Source organism: Scyliorhinus torazame, chromosome 15, assembly GCF_047496885.1.
Source record: "Scyliorhinus torazame isolate Kashiwa2021f chromosome 15, sScyTor2.1, whole genome shotgun sequence".
Taxonomy (NCBI): domain Eukaryota; kingdom Metazoa; phylum Chordata; class Chondrichthyes; order Carcharhiniformes; family Scyliorhinidae; genus Scyliorhinus; species Scyliorhinus torazame.
This window is the reverse complement of record NC_092721.1, coordinates 190,394,636-190,421,855: the sequence shown is the minus strand read 5'-3', so window position 1 is coordinate 190,421,855 and position 27,220 is coordinate 190,394,636. Positions and strand designations below refer to the sequence as shown.

At 47.2% G+C, this 27,220-nt stretch overlaps 1 protein-coding gene across 3 annotated transcripts in view; it reads left to right on the top strand.

The window, feature by feature from the left end:
• The window catches only part of dhrsx (dehydrogenase/reductase (SDR family) X-linked), a 326,269-nt gene that overhangs the window by 108,987 nt on the left and 190,062 nt on the right, over nt 1–27,220 (top strand). Inside the window, exons 2-3 of one of the 3 annotated variants that reach the window (XM_072477317.1) lie at nt 1,241–1,379; nt 11,665–11,772. The exons of 1 other annotated variant lie outside the window; for it this stretch is intronic. In XM_072477317.1, the coding sequence (XP_072333418.1) occupies nt 1,253–1,379; nt 11,665–11,772 (235 nt within the window). In that variant the 5' untranslated portion in view covers nt 1,241–1,252. The remainder of the gene's footprint in view (nt 1–1,240; nt 1,380–11,664; nt 11,773–27,220) is intronic. One more of the 3 variants, XM_072477319.1, reaches the window with a different exon arrangement.

Here is a 27,220-nt window from a genome sequence, read left to right as displayed (position 1 = left end):
ATCTTTGGACTGTGGGAGTAAACCGGAGCACCCGGAGGAAACCCACGCAGACATGGGGAGAACATGCAGACTCCGCACAGACAGTGACCCAAGCCGGGAATCGAACCTGGGACCCTGGAGCTGTGAAGCAACTATGCTAACCACTGTGCTACTGTGCCACCTGCAGTCAGCTCTCCCTTTCAAAGGGGAAAGCAGCCTATGGCCCTCTGAGACTATGGCGACTTTACTTTACTCTTGCCGAGTAAGTCAGATCCCAGAGTGAAATCTGTCTTACTGATCATAACCGTTTTTTGTATTCTGCAAACGAGGAGGAAAAACAGATTGATTCCAGAAGCATGACAGTCCAGCAAAACTTGCAGATATTTAACATTAAAAGGCTTATTTATAAGAAGAAAGAAGCATAAGCACACAAGATCAAAGTTACATCATTAAAACAGTCTTACAAAACATCCCAAAAACCCAAACCCCACTTGGTCAAAACACACAAGTCAACTACCTGGCAACAACTTCCTTACAGGTTTTAAACAATGGAAATCCAGCATTATTACCCCAAGGCAAAAACCGCTGTCACTTTACTAAAAGCCTACCACACGACCCCTCAAACACTCCCACTCTGCTGCAGAAATCAAAGGAAGTTCAGGAAACAAACTGCTTCCTGAAATAAACATTTTTTTCTGCTCTCATTGGATAGCTATCATCCCTTGTTGATTTATTTAATGTTTTTAGTCGTAAAAGTCCCTTAAACTTCCCTTTAAAATTTAACAGCTGACAGACCATATGTATCTCCTAATGCAAATTTTAAAAACGGCACCATTTTGCTTGTAAGTCCGCCTTCACCATAACATCTCATCACAAATGCATATACCTAGCACCTTTCATCTCTCACCTCTCACAGACAAGTTGCCCCAATTAATCTCCCCCAACTTAATTAAGTCACAAATACAAACACAGAGACAAACAGCCTTCTTCACAGAATACCACTATATTCCCAAAATATTTAAAATAACATCACAAAATGTTGAGCAAGGAGGGTGTTGAAGGTGTACGGATCGGTTTTAAACTGGGTGAAGATAATGGCAAGCGTGAGGGCAGTGAGTCTGATGGGCAATGAGTGTCAACAGATTATTCACCATGGGCACCAATGAGGCCTAGACCAAATCTGTCTTCACCAGACATCCAATTAGCCCTTTCAGCAGAGGTTACTGTAGAACTATCGTGATCTGATTTCCTCTCCTTTTAGGTGCTGAGAACAATGATGGTTCCCCCAGTCAACTTTCTAACTGAGATCAACATACTCCCTTCAGACTGGGATTCAGGGACTTGGGGACCTTCTTCTCTGAATGACCCCACTACAAATCACTTTTCTCAGTGTGTTAGATGTAAGTAATGAATGACCTTGAAGATTGAGACTCAGATTCAGTAATAGCTCCGAATGAAAACTTCAGCTACTAAATTCGACGTTTGAAGCTTCATTTTTTTCACATACTTTGGTTGAGCATGTAAATATTTTAAGTGGGTTTCAGGAGTTACTGAACCCAACTGTTTGTAACTGCTTCATTATAATCATTTATTCCCCATCCCTAATTGCCCTTAATAAGGTTGAGACGCCTTCTTTAACTTCTACAGGCATAGTGGCTTTGTACATCTGAGGGCTTTGCTCGGTAATTTCAGCAGACAGTTAAGAGTCAACCACATTGCTGAGGTCAAAAGTCACATATAAGCTAGTCCAGGTAAAGATGACATATTTCCTTCCCCATGGCGACACGGTGGCACAGTGGTTAGCACTGCTGCCTCACAGCTCCAGGGTCCCGGGTTCAATTCCGGCCTCGGTTGACTGTGTGAGGTTTGCACTTTCTCCCCGTGTCTGCATGGGTTTCCTCTGGGTGCTCCGGTTTCCTCCCACAATCCAAAGATGTGAAGGTTAGATGGATTGGTCATGATAAATTGCCCCTTAATGTCCACAAGGTTAGGTTGGGTCACTGGGTTACGAGGATTGGGTGAAGACGTGGGCTTAACTAGGGTGCTCTTTCCAAGGGCCGGTCCAGACTCGAATGGCCTCCTTCTGCACTGTAAATTCTATAATTCTATGAAAATATGTCAATGGAACAGATGGGATATTTAACAACAATCAATAGTTTCATGGCCTGCATAACTTACACCAGCTTTTTATTCTAGATGTATTTAATTAACTCAATTCAGTAACTCTCTGAATTATTATTCCAGTAACGTAATCACCAAGCTATCCTATTTGTATTCATTAGAATTTTGCCTATTAATTCAGGAATAGTAACCCTGTAAATTAATTTTCCTGATAACATTGTGAATCTTTATTTAAAGGATTTGCTTTTAATGAACAGAAATAAAAGAGATTTTTCATGGGGGTGTTAACATGGAAACCTGGTCTTTAGTGATTTTCAGATTTCAAAAATAAAAATCAGGAAAATTTTAAATGAAAGTGAAATACTGCAGATGCTGGAGATATGAATAAAAAGTGCTGAATAAATTCAGCAGATCAGGCAGCGTCTGTGGAGAGAGAAATAGAGTTAAAGTTTCGAGTCCTATGTGACCCTTCTTTGGAACTGAAGAGAGGTGTGATGAATTTTATGCTTATTGAAAAAGGGGAGAGGATCAGGCGGAGCAAAGAGAAGGTTGGGGTAAATTAGAGGGTGGGGGAGATTAAATGGCTGAGATATCCTGGAACACGACAAAGAGAGTGATAATATAGGGCAGGATTTAACCGAAAACGTTTGAAGTGTAATTTTGGTCACGATTGACAGGGTGTTTTACGACGGCCACATTGGCGACATCGAGCCTCATGTTTATTATTGCACTTAGTGCCGGAAATGAGCCCCCACCAGCTTCTCGCCATTACTGGCTGTCTCACCATTTGATTCGTCAGACTCGCACCTCAGTCTCTCGGTGCTAACAAGGGGAGCTGCATTTAAACGCCCCCTTAGCACTCACTCCCAGTCAACACACAAGCATGGCAGCGTGCAGACCTGCTCCTCGCTTTGGGAATGCCGACCTGGCCAGGCTTTGCGATGCTGCGGTAGCGAGACGGGCCATACTGCTCCCCCGAGGGGGGGGGGGTCAGAGATCCAACGTTCACTGCGGGCAGCATGACATGGAGCACCGGCGTACAATATCAGAAGAGGAAGAACAATGACCTCCATCGAGCTGCAAGGGTAAGTTACCACCTCTCTCCTGGCATCAGTTCTGCCTGCCGCCCCTCAAATCACCCATCCCCCTGCTCGCCTGCCACATCACTGGCAGGCACCTCGCACCCTCCTGATCTTCGTGCTTGCCCCTCAGAATCCACCAGCACAACCCCTTCATGTCCAGGTGCGGTGCTGTTATGGGTCTGGGTTACAGAACCCCAAAGTGTTTCATGGAGTTCAACTGACCCACAACTTTTAATAGATTGTGGTGTGGGAAGTACACGGCGTACTCTCCAGGTGTGATACAGCAATTATGGACAAATGGTTTTTAAAACAAAACAATGTTTATTCTATGAACTCAAGTTAACCTTTTAAAAACAAACATTGAATATCTTAACACCCATTACTTCAAAGATAACCCCAACAGACTAGAACACTAAATAATCCTTCAAACTGTTCCTTTAAACATCCAAAAGACTTCAAACCTTCAAAAATTATAACACATTAGGTTACATTCAATATATTTATACTCTTTGGATTGCAGACATCAACAGACCAGCTCTGTGTTTTCTTCCTGCAGCTCACAGCAAAACACACAGACACTCCCAGCTTTCTCCTCAAACTGAAACTCAAAAAAGCAGAACTGAGCTCAGCTCCCCCCCCACCCTCTGACAACACTCCAGTAATATGGAGCGAGATTCTCCCCTATCCGGCGGGGCGGGGGGTCCCGGCGGAATGGAGTGGCGTGAACCACTCCGGCGTCGGGCTGCCCCAAAGGTGCAGATTCCACCGCACCTTTAGGGGCTAGGCCCGCCCTGGAGAGGTTGACGCCCCGCCGGCTGGCGTGGAAGGCCTTTGGCGCCACGCCAGCCGGGGCCGAAGGGACTCTGCCTGACGGCGGGAGTCCGCGCATGCGCGGGAGAGTCAGCGGCTGCTGACGTCAAAGAACAAAGAAATGTACAGCACAGGAACAGGCCCTTCGGCCCTCCAAGCCCGTGCCGACCATGCTGCCCGACTAAACTACAATCTTCTACACTTCCTGGGTCCGTATCCCTCTATTCCCATCCTATTCATGTATTTGTCAAGATGCCCCTTAAATGTCACTATCGTCCCTGCTTCCACCACCTCCTCCGGCAGCGAGTTCCAGGCACCCACTACCCTCTGTGTAAAAAACGTGCCTCGTACATCTACTCTAAACCTTGCACCTCTCACCTTAAACCTATGCCCCCTAGTAATTGACCCCTCTACCCCGGGGAAAAGCCTCAGACTATCCACTCTGTCTATGCCCCTCATAATTTTGTAGACCTCTATCAGGTCGCACCTCAACCTCCTTCGTTCCAGTGAGAACAAACCGAGTTTATTCAACCGCTCCTCATAGCTAATGCCCTCCATACCAGGCAACATTCGGTAAATCTCTTCTGCACTCTCTCTAAAGCCTCCACATCCTTCTGGTAGTGTGGCGACCAGAATTGAACACTATACTCCAAGTGTGGCCTAACTAAGGTTCTATACAGCTGCAACATGACTTGCCAATTCTTATACTCAATGCCCCGGCCAATGAAGGCAAGCATGCCGTATGCCTTCTTGACTACCTTCTCCACCTGTGTTGCCCCTTTCAGTGACCTATGGACCTGTACACCTAGATCTCTCTGACTTTCAATACTCTTGAGGGTTCTACCATTCACTGTCATCCCCGCGCATGCGCAGTGGGGGTCACCTACACGTCGGCCATCGTGGAGACCTACACGGCCGACGCGTAGTAAAGGAGTGCTCCCACGGCACAGGCCTGCCCGCGAATCGGTGGGCCCCGATTGCGGGCCAGGCCATCCCGGGGGCACCCTCCGGGGCCAGATCGCCTCGCGCCCCCCTCCCGGACCCCGGAGCCCGCTCATGTCGCCAGTCCCGGCGGTAAGGGACCTGGTTCAATTCATGCCTGCGGGACCAGCATAGCATCAGCGGGACTTTGGCCCATCGTGGGCCGGAGAATCACCGGGGGGGGGCCCCGCCAACCTGCGCGGCGCAATTCCCGCCCCCGCCCAATCTCCGGTGCCGGAAAATTTGGCAGACGGCGGGGGCGGGATTCACGCCGCCACCCGGCGATTCTCCGACCAGGCGGGGGGTCGGAGAATCCCGCCCATGATCAGCTCCATTTCTTAAAGGTACATTGCTTAAACATCCATTTCTTAAAGGTACTCTCACATGACAGGTGCCCACACATGCCACCTGCCAGAGACCCATTTGACCCATCAAGCGTTGCATTCAACTTCCATCTCGCCAATGAGATGGAAATTAATCAGAGGGGCTGTGAACTATGACTCTTTAAATTCCTGGCCCAACTCCATAAAATTGCAAAGGAGTTGGACATGGCTATCTTCACAATGGAGTTGGCCAGGTTGGGAGTGCCAGGTGAGATATTTTGGCATGAACTGGCTCGTGCACTTTAAAGGCACTCCTGAAAATCCGACAGTCTAAGAATGGGATCAGGATTCCTGGACCCATCTGCTATTTTTAAAGGGCTGCCAAGCCATCTCGGCTCGGTGAAGATATTTGCCCTTGCCGGGGAATCTAGAACTAACGGCCAGAGTTTCAGAATAAGGGGTTGCCCATTTAAGATGGAGGTGAGTCGGAATTTCTTCTCAGAATCATTGGAATTCTCTACTCAAGAAAGCTGTGGCGGCTGAACGAAGGCTGCGATGGACTGAATTGGGGCGACACAGTGGCACAGTGGTCAGCACTGCTACCTCACGGCGCCAGGGACCTGGGTTCTATTCCAGCTTTGGGTCACTGATTCTGTGCAGTTTCTACCTTCTGCCCGTGTCTGCGTGGGTTTCCTCCGGGTGCTCCGGTTTCCTGCCACATTCCAAAGACGTGCAGGTTAGGTGGATTGGGCATGCTAAATTGCCCTTCAGTGTCTAAAGGTTATAATCTTTATTATTATTGTCACAGGTAGGCTTACATTAACACTGCGATGAGGTTACCGTGGAAATCCTCCAGGTGCCACATTCCGGCACTTGTTCGGGTACACAGAGGGAGAATTCAGAATGTTCAACTCACCTAATAAGCACGTCTTTCGGGACTTGTGGGAGGAAACCGGAGCTCCCGGAGGAAACCCACGCAGACACTAGGAAAACCTGCAGACTCAGCACAGACAGTGACCCAAGCCGGGAATCGAACCCAGAACCCTGGAGCTGTGAAGCAACAGTGCTAACCACTGTGTTAGGTGGGGTTACTGGGATAGGGTGGGAGAGGTGGCCTAGGTGGGGTGCTATTTCAGAGGGTCGGTGCAGACTCGATGGGCCGAGTGGCCTCCGATTGCACTGTAGGGATTCTATGAAATTTGAACTTTAGTGATATCGAGGGTTCTGAGGCAGGAACTTGGAGTTGAGGCCTTGATCAGATCATGATATTAAGGAGAATCGGAGAAGACTCGAGGTGCTGTACAGCCTGCCCTTACTCCTATTTCTTCTGTCCTTACGTAGGTGTGTCAGTTTTATACTCTTCCTGATCGACATCAGTTTCTGTAAATCTTGAAGAATATCTCTTTTTGTTAAGTTTCTCCACATTCATTTGTTTCTTTCTGGAAGCTGGCACATTTCATTAACTCACAAGTACCACTTCTATATTGGGAGTCACGCAGTGAAAATTACTGGTCTGGTGATGCCTTGTTCCATCCACAGGGGCCAAGCGCACACCATTATGCTTCACGCACCCTGCAATGTTCCAGTTTTGTAACCAACCACAGCCTGTTATTAGGCTATTGATTGGACACCAGGATATCGTTTAATCCTATAATAGTACGTGTCTGATGATTTCCTTGTGATTCATGCTTGTGGCTGCAAGTTATCCAAGCTTAAAATGAAAACGGAAAACTTTGTCACCTTGTATCCTCTGAGGAGCTTTCAGAGCACAGAAACACAAAAGTTTCCCCAGATTCTCTAATGGTAAAGTGCTACGCCATCTAGACCTTAATAACAAGGAGAGACATTTTTCAATTTCAGTCAAAAACGAAATATCTTACGGATCACAATGGCTTTGAAATTCTTTTTTCTACAAAAGATGTTGTTAATTGAATGATACTTTCTCAGAACTACAATGTGAATAAACGTTTTTAAAATAGGAAACAAGCCATTTAGTTACCCATTTAGATGGGCGGCATGGTAGTATAGTGGTTAGCACTTTTGCTTCACAGCAGCAGGGTCCCAGGTTCGATTCCCGGTTGGGTCACTATCTGTGCGGAGTCTGCATGTTCTCCCCGTGTCTGCGTGGGTTTCCTCCGGGTGCTCCGGTTTCCTCTCTCAAGTCCCGAAAGACGTACTGTGAGGTGAATTTGACATTCTGAATTCTCCCGCAGTGTACCCGAACAGGCGCCGGAATGTGGCGACTCGGGGATTTTCACAGTAACTTCATTGCAGTGTTAATGTAAGCCTACTTGTGAGAAAGAAGATTATTTCGATTAAAAAAAAAATCAGTTTGGACAATCAACATCGGGAGCCACACATGGCTCCAATGAGCCACACGTGGCTCCGGATCCACAAGTTGCAGAACCCTGATCAGCTGGGGCTCGGTTGTCTCTTACAGCAATGTCTTCGACGGCAATGTCTCTTAGCTCAGGGTCTGATGGTTGTGGGTCCTGCAGAGGTTTGAGCACAAAGATCTAGGTTGGTACCCCAATGCAGCAGTGTTGGAGACACCACCTTTCGGATGAAGCATTGTACCATGGCCGTGTCCGCCCTCTTGGATAGATGTAGAAGATTCTACGGCAGTGTTTACGCGAAGAGCCGGGGAGCTCTGTTCAGTATCCTAACCAATACGTATCTCTCCGTAACCATCCCTTAACAAACTAAAGATATCTGCTTCCTGGCACATTGCTGTTTTGGGTGGCGGGGGTAGGGTCTGTGTTGTGCACAAATTGGATGCTGCGTTTCGCACATTATATTAACTTCAAAATGTCCTGAAAGGCACAATATATAAAGTAAGTCTTTCTTCCTTTTGGACACAAAGGTCTCGAAGGTTTGATCTTCTGTTTTTGAAGACAGTCTCAGTCAGTGCACCCATGGCGAAACTACAATTAGCCTCAATGGGCCAGATTGGGGGGGGGGGGGGCCTGAAGGAAAAAATAATGGAGACTTTTGCTGAAAAGTACCGGTATCCGGAGACCAGGTGAGGGCAAAATTTAGGCTTAATTGTGCAGTCCCTTCCACAGCTTTCTAAGTTAAGAGTAGCTCCTTAGTCAAGGCACAAGACAACTGCTGCCGCAGATAGGGCCATACGTCAACTAACCCCAAGAGAGAGGAGAGAAAGTGAAAGGGGGCAGTATATGGGAGAAAAGGTTTTCCAAAAGCTCCTGGATATTCTTGGGATTTCGGAAGCTGCGTTTGTGGGATCCATGGGACTATTGATGTGCTAAATGTAGTATCTTGGATTGTAGGCTAGACAAATTTGCGCTACCAGGCTGTTTGAATTTCACTTTAAACACCCAGCTTTGTTGGTAGCTCTTTGACCATCATACCGAAGGATCTCGTTGACTTCAAATGGTTGCTAGGTGCTTTGATTTTGCTTTGTGAGACGAGGACTTGCCCCATTGCATTGAATTCAAAATCGTTCTGTTCTAACGAATGATGAATTGTACAAATTACAAAAATAGAAACTGGACCTAAAGCAATGTTTCATGTGAACTGACAAAGCATAGAGAATGGATTAACCAGAAAAATGAAATCGATTAAAGTCTTCTACAGCCATGATTAGTTTTTGGGGACTTTGTGGATCCATCATCCATCAGTCCAAGCGTTTAAAAATATGAATAAACCATTTGGAAATAAAGAACAAAGAACAAAGAAATGTACAGCACAGGAACAGGCCCTTCGGCCCTCCAAGCCCGTGCCGACCATGCTGCCCGACTAAACTATAATCTTCTACACTTCCTGGGTCCGTATCCTTCTATTCCCAACCTATTCATATATTTGTCAAGATGCCCCTTAAATGTCCCTATCGTCCCTGCTTCCACTACCTCCTCCGGTAGCGAGTTCCAGGCACCCACTACCCTCTGCGTAAAAAACTTGCCTCGTACATCTACTCTAAACCTTGCCCCTCTCGCCTTAAACCTATGCCCCCTAGTAATTGACCCCTCTACCCTGGGGAAAAGCCTCTGACTATCCACTCTGTCTATGCCCCTCATAATTTTGTATACCTCTATCAGGTCTCCCCTCAACCTCCTTCGTTCCAGTGAGAACAAACCGAGTTTATTCAATCGCTCCTCATAGCTAATGCCCTCCATACCAGGCAACATTCTGGTAAATCTCTTCTGCACCCTCTCTAAAGCCTCCACATCCTTCTGGTAGTGTGGCGACCAGAATTGAACACTATACTCCAAGTGTGGCCTAACTAAGGTTCTATACAGCTGGAACATGACTTGCCAATTCTTATACTCAATGCCCCGGCCAATGAAGGCAAGCATGCCGTATGCCTTCTTGACTACCTTCTCCACCTGTGTTGCCCCTTTCAATGACCTGTGGACCTGTACTCCTAGATCTCTTTGACTTTCAATACTCTTGAGGGTTCTACCATTCACTGTATATTCCCTACCTGCATTAGACCTTCCAAAATGCATTATCTCACATTTGTCCGGATTAAACTCCATCTGCCATCTCTCCGCCCAAGTCTCCAGACAATCTAAATCCTGCTGTATCCTCCGACAGTCCTCATCGCTATCCGCAAATCCACCAACCTTTGTGTCGTCTGCAAACTTACTAATCAGACCAGTTACATTTTCCTCCAAATCATTTATATATACTACAAAGAGCAAAGGTCCCAGCACTGATCCCTGTGGAACACCACTGGTCACAGCCCTCCAATTAGAAAAGCATCCCTCCATTGCTACTCTCTGCCTTCTATGGCCTAGCCAGTTCTGTATCCACCTTGCCAGCTCACCCCTGATCCCGTGTGACTTCACCTTTTGTACTAGTCTACCATGAGGGACCTTGTCAAAGGCCTTACTGAAGTCCATATAGACAACATCTACTGCCCTACCTGCATCAATCATCTTAGTGACCTCCTCGAAAAACTCGATCAAGTTAGTGAGACACGACCTCCCCATGTGACATAAGAACTAGGTTGTTAAAGACGGAGCTTTGAATTGTTGATTTCCATCTTCAGCGGAATGCATTGATTCAGCATTGTTAAGTGTCGAGAATGTTCCTGTTTTTCTACCGCAGGGAGGAATGGCCGGGACACCTTTTCTTTAGCATTTGGCAGCAACAGAATGGACTTTTGTTGCAATTTTGTACAGTTTTGAGGTAAAAGAAGAGGTCCCATCACCACCCCGAACGTTAAGATTTTCCAAAGCGCCATCGAGGGTAATCGAGGTGTCCGCAACATTGTTTGATTTTGTTTATCCTCCAACATTGACAGGAAGAGAAGATGATTGTTTCTCAAAGGAGCTGGTGTGGGGGTGAAATCCAACGTAGAATGTCCATAGGTAGACTTCCGCTTGACGTGGGTTTAAAACAAATAAATTTAGGGTATCCAGTTATTTTTTTCCAATTAATAGATAGGTACATGGATTACGGTAAAATGATATAGTGTAGATTTATTTGTTCTTAAGGGCAGCACGGTAGCATTGTGCATAGCACAATTGCTTCACAGCTCCATGGTCCCAGGTTCGATTCCGGATTGGGTCATTGTCTGTGCGGAGTCTGCACGTCCTCCCCGTGTCTGCGTGGGTTTCCTCCGGGTGCTCCGGTTTCCTCCCACAGTCCAAAGATGTGCGGGTTAGGTGAATTGGCCAATGATAAATTGCCCTTAATGTCCAAATTGCCCTTGGTGTTGGGTGGAGGTGTTGAGTTTGGGTAGGGTGCTCTTTCCAAGAGCCGGTGCAGACTCAAAAGGCCGAATGGCCTCCTTCTGCACTGTAAATTCAATGATAATCTATGATTAATCTAGGACAAAGGTTCGGCACAACATCGTGGGCCGAAGGGCCTGTTCTGTGCTGTATTTTCTATGTTCTATGTTCTAAGGGGCAATTTAGCGTGGCCAATCCACCTAACCTGTACATCTTTTGGTTGTGGGGGTGAAACACACGCAGACACGGGGAGAATGTGCAAACTCCACACGGACAGCGACCCTGGACCGGGATTCGAACCGGGGTCCTCAGCGTCTTCGGCAGCAGGGCTAACCACTGTGCCACCGTGCTGCCGACGTGGGCTTCATGGGTCGAGTGAGCGTCCCTTCCACTGGACTTTCTTCTGTTTTATGAGTCCAAAAACTGCTGATTCTGATGAAACCAGTTGAACTTTTATGACACTTCAACTGTCCTCACTTTTGTTTAATGTTGATTGCTTTAAAACTGAATTCAACTTCTCAAAATGGCACAATGCATTTTGAACTCTCATTCTCTGTAATACTGGTGTTAGTCCAGTGACATAACCATTGAATGAGCTTCTGTGATTTTTTTTTGTTGTTGACATAGCAGGGTTAGCTCGTCATCAAAATTCTATTTTCTCTGTTGCAGTTTTCCCACCGCAAAATGGAAAGGTTGCCATAGTGACTGGCGGTGCCAAAGGGATCGGGTATGAGACCGCAAAACATCTATCAAGACTGGGCATGCATGTGATCATAGGTAATTCCCTTATAACGTAGTATGCAAAACTGGAGCCAAATCCTAGAGATTCCTGTGTCACGCTCTACAGTCTGCTCTTCTATAGCATTCATTTCTGTTTCTTTTATTTGGTCTTGGAATGTGTGCATCACTATGAGCCGCCTTCTTGAACTGCTTAAGTCCACGTGGTGTTGGTACACCAGTCCAGCATTTTGACCCAATGATGATGAAAGAACGGCAATATATTTCCAAGCCAGGAAGCTAATAATAATCTTTATTAGTGTCACAAGTAGGCTTACATTATCACTGTAATGAAGTTACCGTGAAAATCCACTAGTCGCCACATTCCGGTGCCTGTTCGGGTACACAGAGGGAAAATTCCAAATGTCCAATTCACCTAACAAGCACGTCTGTCAGGACTTTCGGGAGGCAACCAGTGCACCAGGAGGAAACCCACGCAGACACGGGAAGAACGTGCAGACTCCACACAGACTGCGCCCCAAACCAGGAATCGAACCTGGGACCCTGGTGCTGTGAAGCAACAGTGCGATCCATTGTGCCACCGTGCCACCCCATCTGTGTTGATCTGCTGTGTTGATCTGGAGGAGAATGTGTGGTGGTTGTATACCCTTGCACCTGCGGCCCTGTTCTTCTGGGCGGCAGAGTTTGTGGGTTTGGACGGTGCTGTCGGAGAAGCCTTGGCGTTTTGCTACAGTGCATCTTGCAGATGGTACACACTGTTGCCACTGTGCCCCCATGTTGGAAGGAGTGAATGTTTAAGGTGGTGAGTAGGGTGCTGGTCAAGCGGGCTCGTCAGCGTTGAGCTTCTTCAGCTCCTTGCTGAACTCGGACAGTGTCCATTCCTTTTCCTGAATTGTTCAAACAAGCATGCACGAACGGTCAGATTGCTATATTTAAGTTGAGTGATTCCTTCCACCATTCAAATCTAGAACAGAAATTAAATAAAATTTAAATTTTCAAACCGGTGGGGTTTGAACACACATTTCTTTGGACGATTGGGCGGCTCGTCCAATAAGATGACCGTGACACTGCCAAACCTAATTTTATCAGACTGGAAGGCTTTGATCCAGGTTGTTGTAGAGCTTTGAGTGTTGTTAGAGCTGCACCTGCCCAGGAGAATATTCCATCACACTCCAACTTGTGTCGTCGGTGCTGGGAAGGCTTTTGGGGGGCCAAGAGATTACTTTCCCGCCATGGAATATGCAGCCTCTGATTTGCAATATTTATAATACAATATCTGCAATAGTTATGGAACTGGCCCAGCCAAACTTCTGGTCAGTGGTGAACTCCAGAATGTTTTTTTTAATATAAATTTGGAGTATCCAATTCATTTTTTTCTAATTAAGGGGCAATTTAATGTGGCCAATCCACCTACCCTGCACATCTTTTGGGTTGTGGGGGCGAATCCCACGCAAACACGGGGAGAATGTGCAAACCCCACACGGAGAATGACCCAGAGCCGGGATCGAATCTGGGACCTCAGCGCCGTGAGGCAACCGTGCTAACAACTCCAGAATTTTGATGGTCAGAGAGCACGTGGATAGAAATGTCTCAGTAAGTTTTATAAACTTAACAGTGGCCACTGCGAAAGAGAACAACCAGAACATGGTCAGCTGGGAAGGTTGCTGGAAGCCCCTGTAATATAAACAATTCTCAAGAAGGGTTTGAAATAATGGTGAGAATTGCATGTTAAGAGTGAGATTAACTACACATCAAAAGTGCTTTGAAATATTTCAACATGGTGTGATGTTATATCAATGGAAATCTGTCAAAATGAAAAATTCACTTTAATGACATTTAATGCTTTTGCGCTCAGCAAAGAACATTTATTATTTTAGGGGACATATTGTAAAAAGCAGTTGCTTTACATGGGATTTATTGTTCTATAATCTATGCTCACTGCAGTGTTTTATGAATGGTTGTTAGTTGTTCGTAGGAGGTCTTGTGACACTGGGTAGCACCTCTGCCTTTGATCCAGGTGCTCAGGCTTCAAGTCCATTCCAGGACTTGTTGATGACGCGGGCAAACAGGTTGAGTATCAATTTGTAAATCCATCAACGTATCCCAATGGCGAGTGGGAGAGATTCCTACTCAGCCATGTGATGGAAAGAAATTGGAACTTTCTACCATCACTATCCATAGCTCCAGGCTACATGCATGTGAAAGTGTATGCTTCCATAGGTCATGCCCTATCTTAGAACATAGAACAAACAGTGCAGAAGGAGGCCATTCGGCCCATCGAGTCTGCACCGACCCACTTAAGCCCTCACTTCCACCCTATCCCCATAACCCAATAACCCCTCCTAATCTTTTTAGTCACTAAGGGCAATTTATCATGGTCAATCCACCTAACCTACACGTCTTTGGACTGTGGGAGGAAACTGGAGCACCCGGTGGAAACCCATGCAGACACGGGGAGAATGTGCAGACTCCTCACAGACAGTGACCCATGGGGGAATCGAACCTGGGACCCTGGCGCTGTGAAGCCCCAGTGCTATCCACTTGTGCTGCTGATGCTGCCATAGCATCTCAGACCCCTTGTGAGGCCAGTAGGGTCAGTTGGATGGAGGGCAAAGAACTCAAAAGAAGAAGAAGTTATCATTTATTGAAGGTGATTGTGACAGAAACAGTTCCCAAACAGAAAATGTTGGAAAATTTCAGCAGGTCTGGCAGCATCTGTATGGAGAGTAAAGAGCTAACGTTTCGAGTCCAGGTGACCCTTTGTCAAAGCTAAAAGACAGAGAAAGAGGGAAATATTTATACTGTGGAGTGAGAGAATGAAAGATGAATCATAGCCACAGAAATCAAGGGAACAGGGTGCTAGTAGCCACAGAAGCCAAGGGAAAGAGCAGTCCCCAGAGAGAACAAAAGGTGTGAAAGGGCAGCACGGTAGCAAAGTGATTAGCACTGTGGCTTCACAGCTCCAGGGTCCAAGGTTCGATTCCCCCATGGGTCACTGTCTGTGAGGAGTCTGCATGTTCTCCCCGTGTCTGCGTGGGTTTCCTCCGGGTGCTCCGGTTTCCTCCCACAGTCCAAAGACATGCAGGTTAGGTGGATTGGACATGATAAATTGCCCTTCATGACCAAAAAAGGCTAGGAGGGGTTATTGGGTTACGGGGCTAGGGTGGAAGTGAGGGCTTTAGTGGGTCGGTGCAGATTTGATGGTCCAAATAGCCTCCTTCTGCACTGTATGTTCTTCGAAAGGCCAAACAGCAGAAAAGCTAACATCAGAGAGTAAACTGTGACAGATGTACATGTGGGGGAGGGGAAAGGGAAGCAAATGGGGGGAAAAGTTAAGGAGGGGGATAAGATGGGGGGAGGGGTTTATATATATAAAGAAAGAAAGACATGATAAAATGCAGTTAAAATGAAATGGGATGAAAACAAAGGGGTTGAGGTGGGGTAGAGCTAATCATCTGAAGTTGTTGAATTTGATGTTGAGACCGGAAGACTGTAGCGTTCCTAACCGGAACTGAGATTTTACAGCATTTTCTCTTTGGTTTCAGATTCCAGCATCTGCAGTAATTTGCTTTTATTCAGTAGAAACAGTTCCCACTCCTCTTCTGAAGCCTCTGACCCTTCTGACAGTCCTCTGGGCCATTCAAAAGTCCTATGTTCACTATGAGGCTCGGTACTGAACTTATCTGTGTCTCTTAATACCTAGAGACTTGAATCATCACCCTCAGTCTGCTTTTCATCAATCAAAGCAAGTTTATTATTGCAAGTCCCTCTTTATAACTTGGAGCTTTTAAGTCCCAGAATCGCTGATGTGACTTTCCTCCAAACTGTCCCCAGTACCTTAATAGCTTTATAGAATCACAGAGTTGGATAGCACAGAAATGACCCTTCACCCCATTGAGCCTGCACCAAAAATAACAACCCCTTCTGTTTTTATAAACAAAAAGCAACATGCCCAAACAATATTCCAATGGACAATTGTCAATTGTTATGGGCAAGGTGTTTTCAGCACCCCAAAATGTATTATGGAGTTCAACCAACCTCCCCTTTAATGGATTGTTAGCTTTTGAAGCACACGGCTTGTTCCCCAAGTGTGATATTACAATTATGGACACGTGGGTTTTTAAACAAAACAATGTTTATTCCATTAACTCAAATTAACCTTTTAAATAAACCTTGGATCTCTTAACACCCCTTACTTCAAAGAAAACCCTGAAAATAATACAACACTAAATAATCCCTCAAAATGTTCCTTCAAACATCCAAAAGATGTCCCCTTTAACAACAGACATGAGGTTATATTTAATATACTTATAGTCTTTGGATTTGTAGACATCAACAGACCAGTTCCGTGTTTTCTTCTTGCAGCTCACTGGAAACACACAGACACACCCAAACTGCTCTCTCAAACTGAAACCAAAAGCAGAAGTGAGCTCAGCTCAGCTCCCCCCACCCTGTGACATCACTTCAGTAATATGATCAGCTCCATTTCTTAAAGGTACATTGCTTAAACATCCATTTCTTAAAGGTACTCTCACATGACACAATGTATGTGGATCTGAAGAAATCCCTGAACTGAACTCCTCCAGTGAGGAGAGAGTTAAATAAATAAAGAGTAGTTATGAATAAATTAAGCTGTAAGTTAAACAAACTAAGACCTTGGGCGGGATTCTCCACTCCCACGCCGAAGTGGCCGCGCCATCGTGAACGCCGTTGAGGTTCACGACGGCGCGGAACGGCCCCGGTCCCGACCGATTCAGGCCCTGACAATGGGCCAGTATCGGGGCCGCGTCATCTACACGCGCCAGGCCTTGTCGTCCACGTAAAAGCGGCGCCGCATAGATGACGCGGCCGGCGCCGCATAACGGACGTCATCCGCGCATGCGTGGTTGCCGTCCTCTCTAAGTCCGCCCCGCAAGAAGATGGGGGACGGATCTTGCGGGGCCGCGGAAGGAAGGAGGTCCTCCTTCAGAGAGGACGGCCCGACGATCGGTGGGCACCGATCGCGGGCCACCCCACATTCCAGGTGAAGCCCGGTGCAGGATCCCCCCTCGCCCCCCCACAGGCCGCCCCCCCAGCGTTCACGCACCGCCCACGACTGCAGCGACCAGGTGTGGACGGCGCCGGGGGGAACCCGCCGTTTTGGCCTGGCCGCTCGGCCCATCCGGGCCTGAGAATAGCGGGGGTGCCGGAGAATCGCCATTTTCGGTGTCTCTGCCGATTCTCCGGCCTGCGGCCCGCGAAACTCGACCGGGCCGTTCCCGCCGCTTGGGAGAATCGCGGGAGGGCGTCGGACCGGCGTCCCCGGAAATTTTGACGGCCCAGGCAATTCTCCCAACCGCCGTGGGAGTGGAGAATCGCGCCCAAGGTACTTGAAACAGAATGACATCCTGCAATAAATTACTCGCAGGTCTACACATATTCTGCATAATAGGGTATGTTGCTGGAATAATGTAATATTGTATAAAACTGTATTGGAAGCAGCAAAGGTTTCTGAACATATTTGAATGGCGGACAGAATCACACACATTGATTATTTATTTTTTTTAGAAACATTTTATTGAGGTATTTATGATTTTACAACAACAACAAAATAAACAATGTACATGAAAATATAAACATAGTGCAAAAGCCGTCTTCCTCCCTTACAGGTCCCACCTTTACTAACCCCCTACTCAAAACTAAGCTAACCCCCCCCCCCCTTCTGCTGACGGTTAATTTTCCCCAAAGAAGTCGATGAACGCTGCCACCTCCGGGTGAACCCTAACAGTGACCCTCTCAGGGCGAACTTGATTTTCTTCAAACAGAGAAAGCTAGCCATGTCAGATAGCCAGGTCTCCGTCTTCAGGGGCTTTGGGTCCCTCCAAGGCAATAGTATCCGTCTCCGGGCTACCAGGGAAGCAAAGGCTAGAACGTCTGCCTCTTTCTCCTCCTGAATTCCCGGGTCTTCCAACACTCTGAAAATCACCACCTCTAGACTCGGTGCCACCCTTGTTTTCAACACTTTGGACAAGACATCCGCAAATCCCTGCCAAAATCCCCTAAGCTTCGGGCATGCCCAGAACATATGGACATGGTTCGCTGACCTACCCGCACATCTTGCGCACCAATCTTGTACCCCAAAGAACCTGCTCATCCGGGCCACTGTCATGTGGGTCGGGTGAACGACCTTAAATTGTATCAGGCTGAGCCTGGCACATGTTGCGTTGACTCTACTCAACGCGTCCGCCCAGAGACCATCCTCTATCTCTCCTCTTAACTCCTCTTCCCACTTGCGTTTCAACTCCTCAGTCTGCGTCTCCTCTGACCCCATGAGTTCCTTGTAAATGTCAGAAACCTTCCCTTCTCCCATCCACACTCTGGAAACTACCCTGTCCTAGATCCCCCTTGGTGGTAAGAGCAGGAAGGTTGAGACCTGCCTGCGTAGGAAGTCCCACACCTCCAGGTACCTAAACTCATTTCCCCTCGCCAATCCAAATTTCTCCTCCAGCTCCCTCAGGCTAGAAAAGCTCCCCTCCATAAACATATCCCCCATCCTCTCAATCCCTGCTCACTGCCATCTCCGGAACCCTCCATCCAGCCTTCCCAGGGCAAACCAGTGATTATTACAGATTGGAGACCACACCGATGCTCCCTCCGCTCCCACATGCCTCCTCCATTGCCTCCAGACCTTCAGGGCCGCCACCACCACGGGTCTGGTGGAGTGCCATGCCAGCAGGAACGGCAGAGGCGCCGTTACCAGCGCCCACAAACTGGTGCCCTTGCATGACGCTGCTTCCACACGCTCCTTCCCCACCACCCACTTCCTGATCATGGTTATATTCGCCTCCCAATAATAATTACTAAACTTCGGCAGCACCAGCCCGCCCCCCCCCCTCGGCTTCGCTCAAACATCCCCTTTTTTACTCGCGGGGTCTTACCCGCCCATACAAAGCCAGTGATCACCTTATTGACCCGTTTAAAGAAGGACCGTGGAACAAAGATGGGGAGACGCTGAAACACAAACAGGAATCTAGGGAGGACCGTCATTTTCACTGTCCGCACCCTCCCAGCTAGTGAGAACGGAAGCGCATCCCACCTTCGGAAATCGTCCTTCATTTGGTCTACTAATCGGGCCAAATTTTACTTGTGTAGCTGTTACCATTCCCGCGCCACCTGAATGCCGAGGGATCGAAAGCTTCCCCCTACCACCCTAAACGGCAGCTCCCCCAATCACCTCTCCTGCCCCCATGCTTGGATCGCAAACATCTCACTTTTCTCCATACTTAGTTTATAACCCGAAAACCATCCAAATTCCCCCAGAATTCTCATAATTTCTTCCATCCCCTCTAGTGGGTCCGAAAAATATAGGAGCAGGTCGTCTGCGTATAGCTAGACTCTGTGTTCCACTCCCCCCCCCGGACCAGCCCCTTGAGGCTCTCAGCGCAATTGCCAGCGGCTCTATGGCCAACGCGAACAGCAGTGGGGAGAGGCGGCATCTCTGTCTCGTCCCCCGATGCAGACTGAAATAGTCCGATGTTGATCTGTTCGTCCGTACGCTCGCAACAGGAGCCTGACCCAGTCAATGAAGCCCCGCCCAAATCCAAACCGCCCCAGTACCTCCCACAGATATTCCCATTCCACCTGATCAAATGCCTTCTCTGCATCCATTGCGACCACTACCTACACTTCCCTACCTTCTGGGGGCATCATAATCACATTTAACAACCTTCTTACATTGGCCGCCAACTGCCTACCCTTAACAAATCCCGTCTGGCCCTCCCCAATCACTTCCGGAACATAGTCTTCAATCCTAGAGGACAGGATTTTGGCCAGCAGTTTGGCGTCCACGTTTAGTTGGGATATCGGCCTATAGGACCCGCATAGCTCCGGGTCCTTGTCCCGCTTCAAGATCAGTGAGATAGTGGCCTGTGACATCGTTGGGGGAAGGACCCCACGTTCCCTTGCCTCATTGAATGTCCTCATCAACAGCAATCCCAATATAACAGAGAACGTTTTATAGAACTCCACTGGGTACCCATCTGGCCCCGGGGCTTTACTCGACTGCATGGCCTTCAGTCCCTCTGCTATTTCCTCCAACCCGATCAGGGCCCCCAACCCTTCTACCAACCCCCGTCCACCTTTGGGAACTCCAGCTCCCCCAAAAAGTGCCTCATCCTCTCCGGGGTTCCGACTCATACAACCTACTGTAAAACTCCTTGAACGCCTTATTAACCCCTGCTGAGTCTCCGACCAGGTTCCCGTCCCCATCCTTTACTTTCCTTCTCTCCCTGGCTGCCTCCCTCTTTCTAAGCTTCTGTGCAAGCATTCTGCTGGCCTTCTCACAATGTTCATAAATCGCTCCCCTCGCCATCCTCAGCTGCTCCACCGCCTTCCCTGTAGTTAACAAGCCGAACTCCGCCTTAGCTTCCGTCACTCCCTTAGAAGCCCTGCCTCTGGTGTCTCAGCATACCTCCTGTCGACCTGCAATATCTCCTTAATCAGTCGGTCCGTCTCTGCTCTGTCTGCCTTCTCCCTGTGGGCCCGTACTCGAGATCAGCTACCCTCTAACAATGCCTCCAAATGCCTTCAATGCCTCCCAGACCACCACCGCCAAAACTTCACCCGTGTCGTTGACTTCCAGGTAGTTCTGAATACATTTCCTCAGCCGCCCACACACCTCTTCATCAGCTAAAAGCCCCACGTCCAGCCTCCAGTGCGGGCACTGGCTACTCTCCTTGCTAACCTGTAGGTCAACCCAGTGCGGGGCATGATCTGAGATTGTGATCGCCGAATACCCCGTGTCCACTACCCCCTGTCAGTAGAGCCCTGTTCAAAATTAAATAGTCAATCCGGGAGTGCACTTTATGTACATGTGAGTAGAAGGAGAATTCCTTCACTTTCGGCTGCCTAAATCTCCATGGGTCCACCCCTCCCATCTGCTCCATGAACCCGTTTAGCTCCTTTGCCATTGCTGGCACCCTGCCCGTCCTTGAGCTCGATCGGTATAACACAGGGTCGATAACTGTGTTAAAGTTCCCTCCCATGACCAACTTATGCGAATCCAGGTCCGGGATCTTCCCCAACATCCTCTTTATGAACTCCACATCATCCCAATTTGGCGCGTAAAAGTTCACTAGTACCACCGGCAACCCCTCCAGCTTCCCACTGACCACAATGTACCGGCCTCCCACATCCGCAACTATTCTTCCCGCCTAAAATAACACTCGCTTGTTAATCAGGATCGCGACCCCTCTAGTCTTCGAGTCCAGCCTCGAGTGAAAAACCTGTCCGACCCATCCCTTCCTTAATCTAATGTGATCCGTTACGCTAAGGTGCGTTTCCTGTAGCATTACCATGTCTGCCTTCCGTCCGCTCAGATGCGCGAACACTCGTGCCACCTTAACTGGCCCATTTAGCCCTCTCACATTCCATGTGATCAGCCTAGTTTGGGGGGGGGGGGCTCATCGCCACCACCCCCCTCCCCCCCCCCCCCCCCCCCCCTTCGCCGATCAGCCATCACCTTTCTCCAGCCCGCTCCCCACGTAGCTGCCGGCCCGCCCTCAGGCAGCCTCCGCCCCCGACCTCCTTTCTGTCCCACAGCAAACGTCCCTCCTTCGTCAGCAGACCATGGCGCCAGATATTCTCCCACCTATTGCCCCCCCCCGGACACACATCTGCAAAAGAAAAGCAATCCCCATACAATTGCCCGAAAATAAAATGCGAAAAACAAAGAAAAGATCAAACAGAAGATCCAACATGTAACAAACACACCTCCATCCCCCATCAGTGCAAATGTAAACTTTAACTCACTCAGCTCTGCAACAGGCCCCAAATCAATACAGAAGGCATTACAAATAACGTCTGAAAGACAAGAAACTTTTTTAACATGAGCGCTGCAGCAAAGTTCAAAGTCCTCAGTCTGCCACCAGTCCTTTCCTTCTAGCGAAGTCCATCGCTTCCTCGGGCGACTCAAAATAAAAATGTTGTTCCTCATACGTGACCCAAAGATGGGCCGGATAGAGCAGTCCAAACTTAATCTTTTTCTTAAAAAGGGTCGACTTTATCTGATTGAACTCCGCTCTTGTCCTGGCTACATCCGCACTCAGATTCTGTTAGATCCGCAGGATACTGTTCTCCCATTTACAACTCCATGTCTGCCTGGCCCACTGTAAAATACGCTTCTTGTCCAAATACCTGTGGAATCTCATTGCCCATGGGGGGTCCCCCACAAACGGCTTCCTCGCGAGCGCTCTGTGAGCCGTGTCCACCTCCAAGGGTCGGGAGAACGTCCCATCCCCCAGTAACTTCTTGAACATGTATGCCCCAGGGTCCCCTCCTTCGGACCCCTCCGGGAGACCGACAATTCTCAAGTTCTGCCGGCGGGACCTATTCGCTAGGTCCTCCACCTTCTCCAGGAGTCTTTTCTGCTGGTCCCTCAGCATCCCCACCTCCAACTCCGCCGCTGTTTGATGTTCCTCCTGCTCAGCGAGCGCCTTCTCTACTTTCTGATCAGCCGGTCTTGGGCATCCAGTCTAAGTTCCAGCCGCGCAATCGATTCTTTAATCGGGTCCAAGCATTCCTGTTTCTGCTTGGCGAAGCCCTCCTGAATAAACTGCATCAGCTGCTCCGTTGACCGCTGGGTCGACAAGCCAGGACCCCGGTTGTCCGCCATGCTTTCTCCCGCTGCAGCTTCAGCCCAAGCCTTCTCTGTTTGCCTATTTCTTCCTTTGCTAGCACTTCTAGTCCGCCTCTCCATGCACTGATATAGGAATCCACTCCACAATTACCTCCACCATCAATTTACCGAATCAAGTCCGATAAAAAATCGGGGGAAAAGGTCCAAAGGTCCGACCCGAGCGGGAGCCACCAAATGTGCGATCTACTCCTTCATAGCCACCACCGGAAGTGCGCACACCTTGATTATAACAATTTGACTGTTGCCGAATGCTTGGCTGAACCGTTCAAGAAAAAGTACTGGACAATGTCCAAGTTCAACCAGGAGTTACATGGCAAGGATGAGATCTTGAGGGAGGATAGAGGAGAAAAAGCAAAGGTATCAGATAAGTTCAATCACATTTTTTATTGTTTGAAAAACTGCAGCCCTAAAATTGTTCTGGGGAATACTGGCCGATGAATATTTAGCTGAAATTCCTCACTCCATTAATTTAACAGAAACGATAATTGCTTAAAATAAATAAGTGACTCCGTTTAAACAGCAGAGAGTTTCTGAAGGATGTAATAAGCTATCCACTGCTATAACTTCAAGGGCTGTTGTGTGTTTTGTATCATATGGATCAAGCATAATCAGTACCTCCTTGTTGCAGAGTTGTTTTCTTAAATTGTGAATCATAAGTTAAGGGCCACAGTCCATTGTGTTCAACTTGGGCTCCACCCAGGACCAATTGGCTCCAAGCCTCATTACAGCCTTGCTAAATATGGATAAAATAAATTAATTCCGGAGGTGAGGTGAGTGTGATTGTCCTTGACATCAAGGCAGCATTTGACTGAATGTGATGTCAAGGAGCCTCAATAAAGGTGAAAGTGAAGGGCACCAAGAGGAAACCGTTCCACTGGTTTGGATCATGCCTAGCTAACTGATGCAAGACAGAGAGTTGGGATAAGCGTGGCATTTTCAGGATGGCAACCAGTGGAGTGCCACGGGCATCAGTGCTAAGACCACAATTATTCACAATACATGTTAATGACTTGGCGGAGGGGAATGAATGTACTATTGTCAAGATTGCAGGCAACGCAAAAATAGGTGCGAAGGCCAGTGGTGAAGATGACACAAAGAGTCTACAGAGGGATATAGACAGGTGAGGCAAAAACTTGGCAGCTGGAACAAAATGCAGGAAAATGTGAAGCTATGTACTTTGGTAGGAAGAATAAATATTATTTAAATGGAGAGAGACTGCAGAAAGCCGCAACACAGAGGGATATGGGGCTCCTTGTGCATAAATCACAGAAAGCTAGCTTGCAAGTTCAGCAGGTTATAAGGAAGGCAAATGGAATGTTGACTTTTACTTCAAAGGGACTGAAGCATAAAAATAGGGAATTCTTCCTAAAACTATACAAGGCACGAGTTAGACCATACCTGGAATACTGTGAACAGTTTTGGTCCCCTTATCTAAGGAAAGATATACTGGCATTGGAGGCAATCCAGAGAAAGTTCACTCGGTCGATCCCGGATATGGAGGAATGTTCTTATGAGGAGAAGTTTAGTAGATTGGATCTGTAGTCATTGAAATTTAGAAAAATGATAGACAACCTTATTGAGACATATAGGATTCTCGGAAGGCTTGACGGGATAGATACTGAGAGGTTGTTTCCTCTTGTGGGAGAGTAGGATCAGAGGACTTAATCTCAGAGTAAGGGGAGGGTCGTTCATTTGAGACCGAGATGAGGAGGAATATCTTCTCTTTGAGAGTAGTGAACCGGTGGAATTCTTTACTGCAGAGGCCTGTAGGGGCTGGGTCGTTAAGTATGTTCAAAGCTGAGATAGACGGATTTTTAATCAGACAGGAATCAAGGTGATAAGGAAAGAAAGTGCAGTTGAGGACAGTAATGATCTCATTGAATGACAGAGCAGACTCGAGGGGCTGAATGGCCTACCTCTGCTCTCCTATGTTGTATGGCCTTATGGTCTAGCACAAATGAAGAATGTTGTGGTTGTTGGTGGTCAAACATCTCTGCACCAGAATAATTCTGCAGGGGTTCCTCAGTGTAGTGCCCAAGGCCAACTAGCTTCAACGGCTTAATCAATGACCCTTCTTTCATTTTGAGGTTAGAAATCAAGCTACATAACTCCTCATCTCTCACCATTAAAGATTGACTAGCTCCCGTATCTCTTAAAATTGTGACTTCTTTACCTGCTCCTCCTGATGCACATGAGTAAACTTTACCCACATAAGTAAATTCTTGAAAGAAACCTGGCACCTTCTTATCATTTACCTCTTGATCAGGCTGTACAATCATTTGCACCTCCTTCGCTTCACTTGGGCTTTCCTTTACCACTTTAACAACCCCACTGTCTTATCCTGTTTTACCACATCAGTCTTCCCAGTGCTTTTCTTCAACCACCAACACTGTGACTTTACATGGCCTAGTTTATTACAGTGAAATCATTTGAATCTTTTCATTTCTTTTCCACCCTCCTGGATTTCTTTTTTAATCTGAGGTACACTCTCCTTATTACCTCCCATCAGATCACCTTTACCTTTACCACGTGAGTATTTCTCATGTCCCCAGTTTCTATCCCTCACATCTTAGCAACCATTAATTCAAATACAACCCCCAAAGAATACACTAATTAATCCTCAATAACTTCCCAAACAACATCCAGAAGACAAAAGAAACATTGTTTAACAGAAGCACATTAGATTTACATTCACTACTGAGAACATTTATAATTCTGAATTCACCAAATGATCAGGAGATAGTCTTTTCATGGCAGAGAGTTCAACAGTATACCTGCTCGGTCTGGCGTCCGCTCCAACACTGAAAACGAAACCAAAACACACTCTGCAGCAAACAGCCTAAAACGAGAGTAAAAAGCTGACAGACAGCCCAGCTCCACCCACACTCTGACATCACTGTAGTAATATGAGCAGCCAAACATTTCTTAAAGCAACATTCTCATGACAATGGACAACATTCCAACTTAGGCTGATAATTACCAACATTTGTACCATACACATACCAGGTAATAATCATCTCCAATAAGGGAAAGTTTAACCTGCTTCTCTTGACTTTCAATGGCATTATCATCATCACTTCTGGGTAGACGGTGGTGAAGTAGTGATGTTACTGGACTAATAATCCAGAGGCCCAGGCTAATGCTCTGGGGACAGGGGTTAAAATTTCACAATGGCAGCTGGTGGTATTTAAATTCCATTAATAAATCTGGAACTGAAAGCAAGGCTCAGTCGTGGTGACCATGAAATTATCATTGATTGTCATAAAGACCCATTTGGTTCACTGATGCCCTTTTAGGGAAGGAACTCTGTCACCCTTAACTGGTGTGGCCTACATGTGACTCCAGATCCACAGGATTTTGCGTGACTCTCCACTGTCCTCCGAAATGGCCGAGCAAGCCACTCAGTTGAAGGGCGATTGGGGAATGGCAACTAATTGACATTGACACCCTATGCAAGAATAGAATAAATCCCCCACTGTCAGCATCGTGAGGGGTCACCATTGAAGAGGACCAGCCGTGTAATATATTATGTCTCCAAGAGCAGGTTAGAGGCTAGTAATTCTGTGGCAAACGCCTTACCTTCTGAGTCCCTAAAGACTTTCCAACATGTATAAGGCACAAGTTAATAGTGTGACGGAGTACTCTACACTTGCCTGGATGACCGCAGCTGCAACAGCGGCAAAGAAGTTCAACACCATCCTGGACAAAGCAGTCTGTTTGATTGGCACCCCAAACAACAACTTTAACATTCACTCTCTCCACTCACAGCGCAACGCAGTAACTCACCAAGACTTCTTTTACAGCACTTTCCAAAACTGCAACCTCTACCAGAAAGAAGGATAATGGCAGCAGACGGCTGGGAACACCATCGCCTGCAGGTTCACATCCAAATCGCAAATTACCCTGACTTGGAGCTTAACCATTGTTCCTTCGTAGTTGGGAGGTCAAATCCTGGAATGCCTACCTAACAACACTGTGGGTACATCAACAGTGTGTAGAACTGCAATGGTTCAAGCTGGCGGCTCACCACCACCTTCTCAAGAACAATTAGAAATGGCCGACAAATGCTGACCTTGCCGGCGCTGCCCACACTTCTGGAATGCTGAAAAAACAAACTAGTAAAGAGGATCAGGTAAATCAAGCAGTTATGATTAGATGACGCCAAGCTTGGGTTTGTATTTAAAAGAAAACATAAAGTGTAGAAGCATGGAAATGTTTTCATTATACGAGACACAGGTTTAATTTACCCAATAAGTCAGATTGACATTTATTGCGCATCCCTAGCTGCAATGTGAAGGTGGTGCTGGGCCTTGGAAATGAATTTTTAATTTAAAATAATAACTTTTTTCTGGGAGATAATTTACCGAGGGTTGAAGTAAGTGTGTTCAGCTGCACTGCAACGTGATCATGATGCTGAACTGTGGCCTGAGCCAATCGTGTGAATATTAGGGCTGCAAGGCTCAAGTTTTCACATCTCCTGATTTCACTTTATCATTTAGCTGTGGATATTGGAAGCAAATAAATATTTTGTTAGAAGTGCAATTTCTTCAGGCCCCTGAGGAGTGTCTGATGTTTGTGGCAGGTAGTCCCATCACAGTGTCACTTAGCAGGCTAGCTAGCAGGTATCTACACGCAGGTTGATTTATTCAGAGCCAGTGCCCGTGTTATCGTGAAATTGGTATTGAGGTGCGTTAAATTATATTGCCACTGCAATATGGGGAAGTTTATACTGCAGGAAACAATAGGCTATTTTAGTTTCATTAAAACTCCACACCTTTTTGCAGGACATCCCCCAAACACAGTAAATCTATC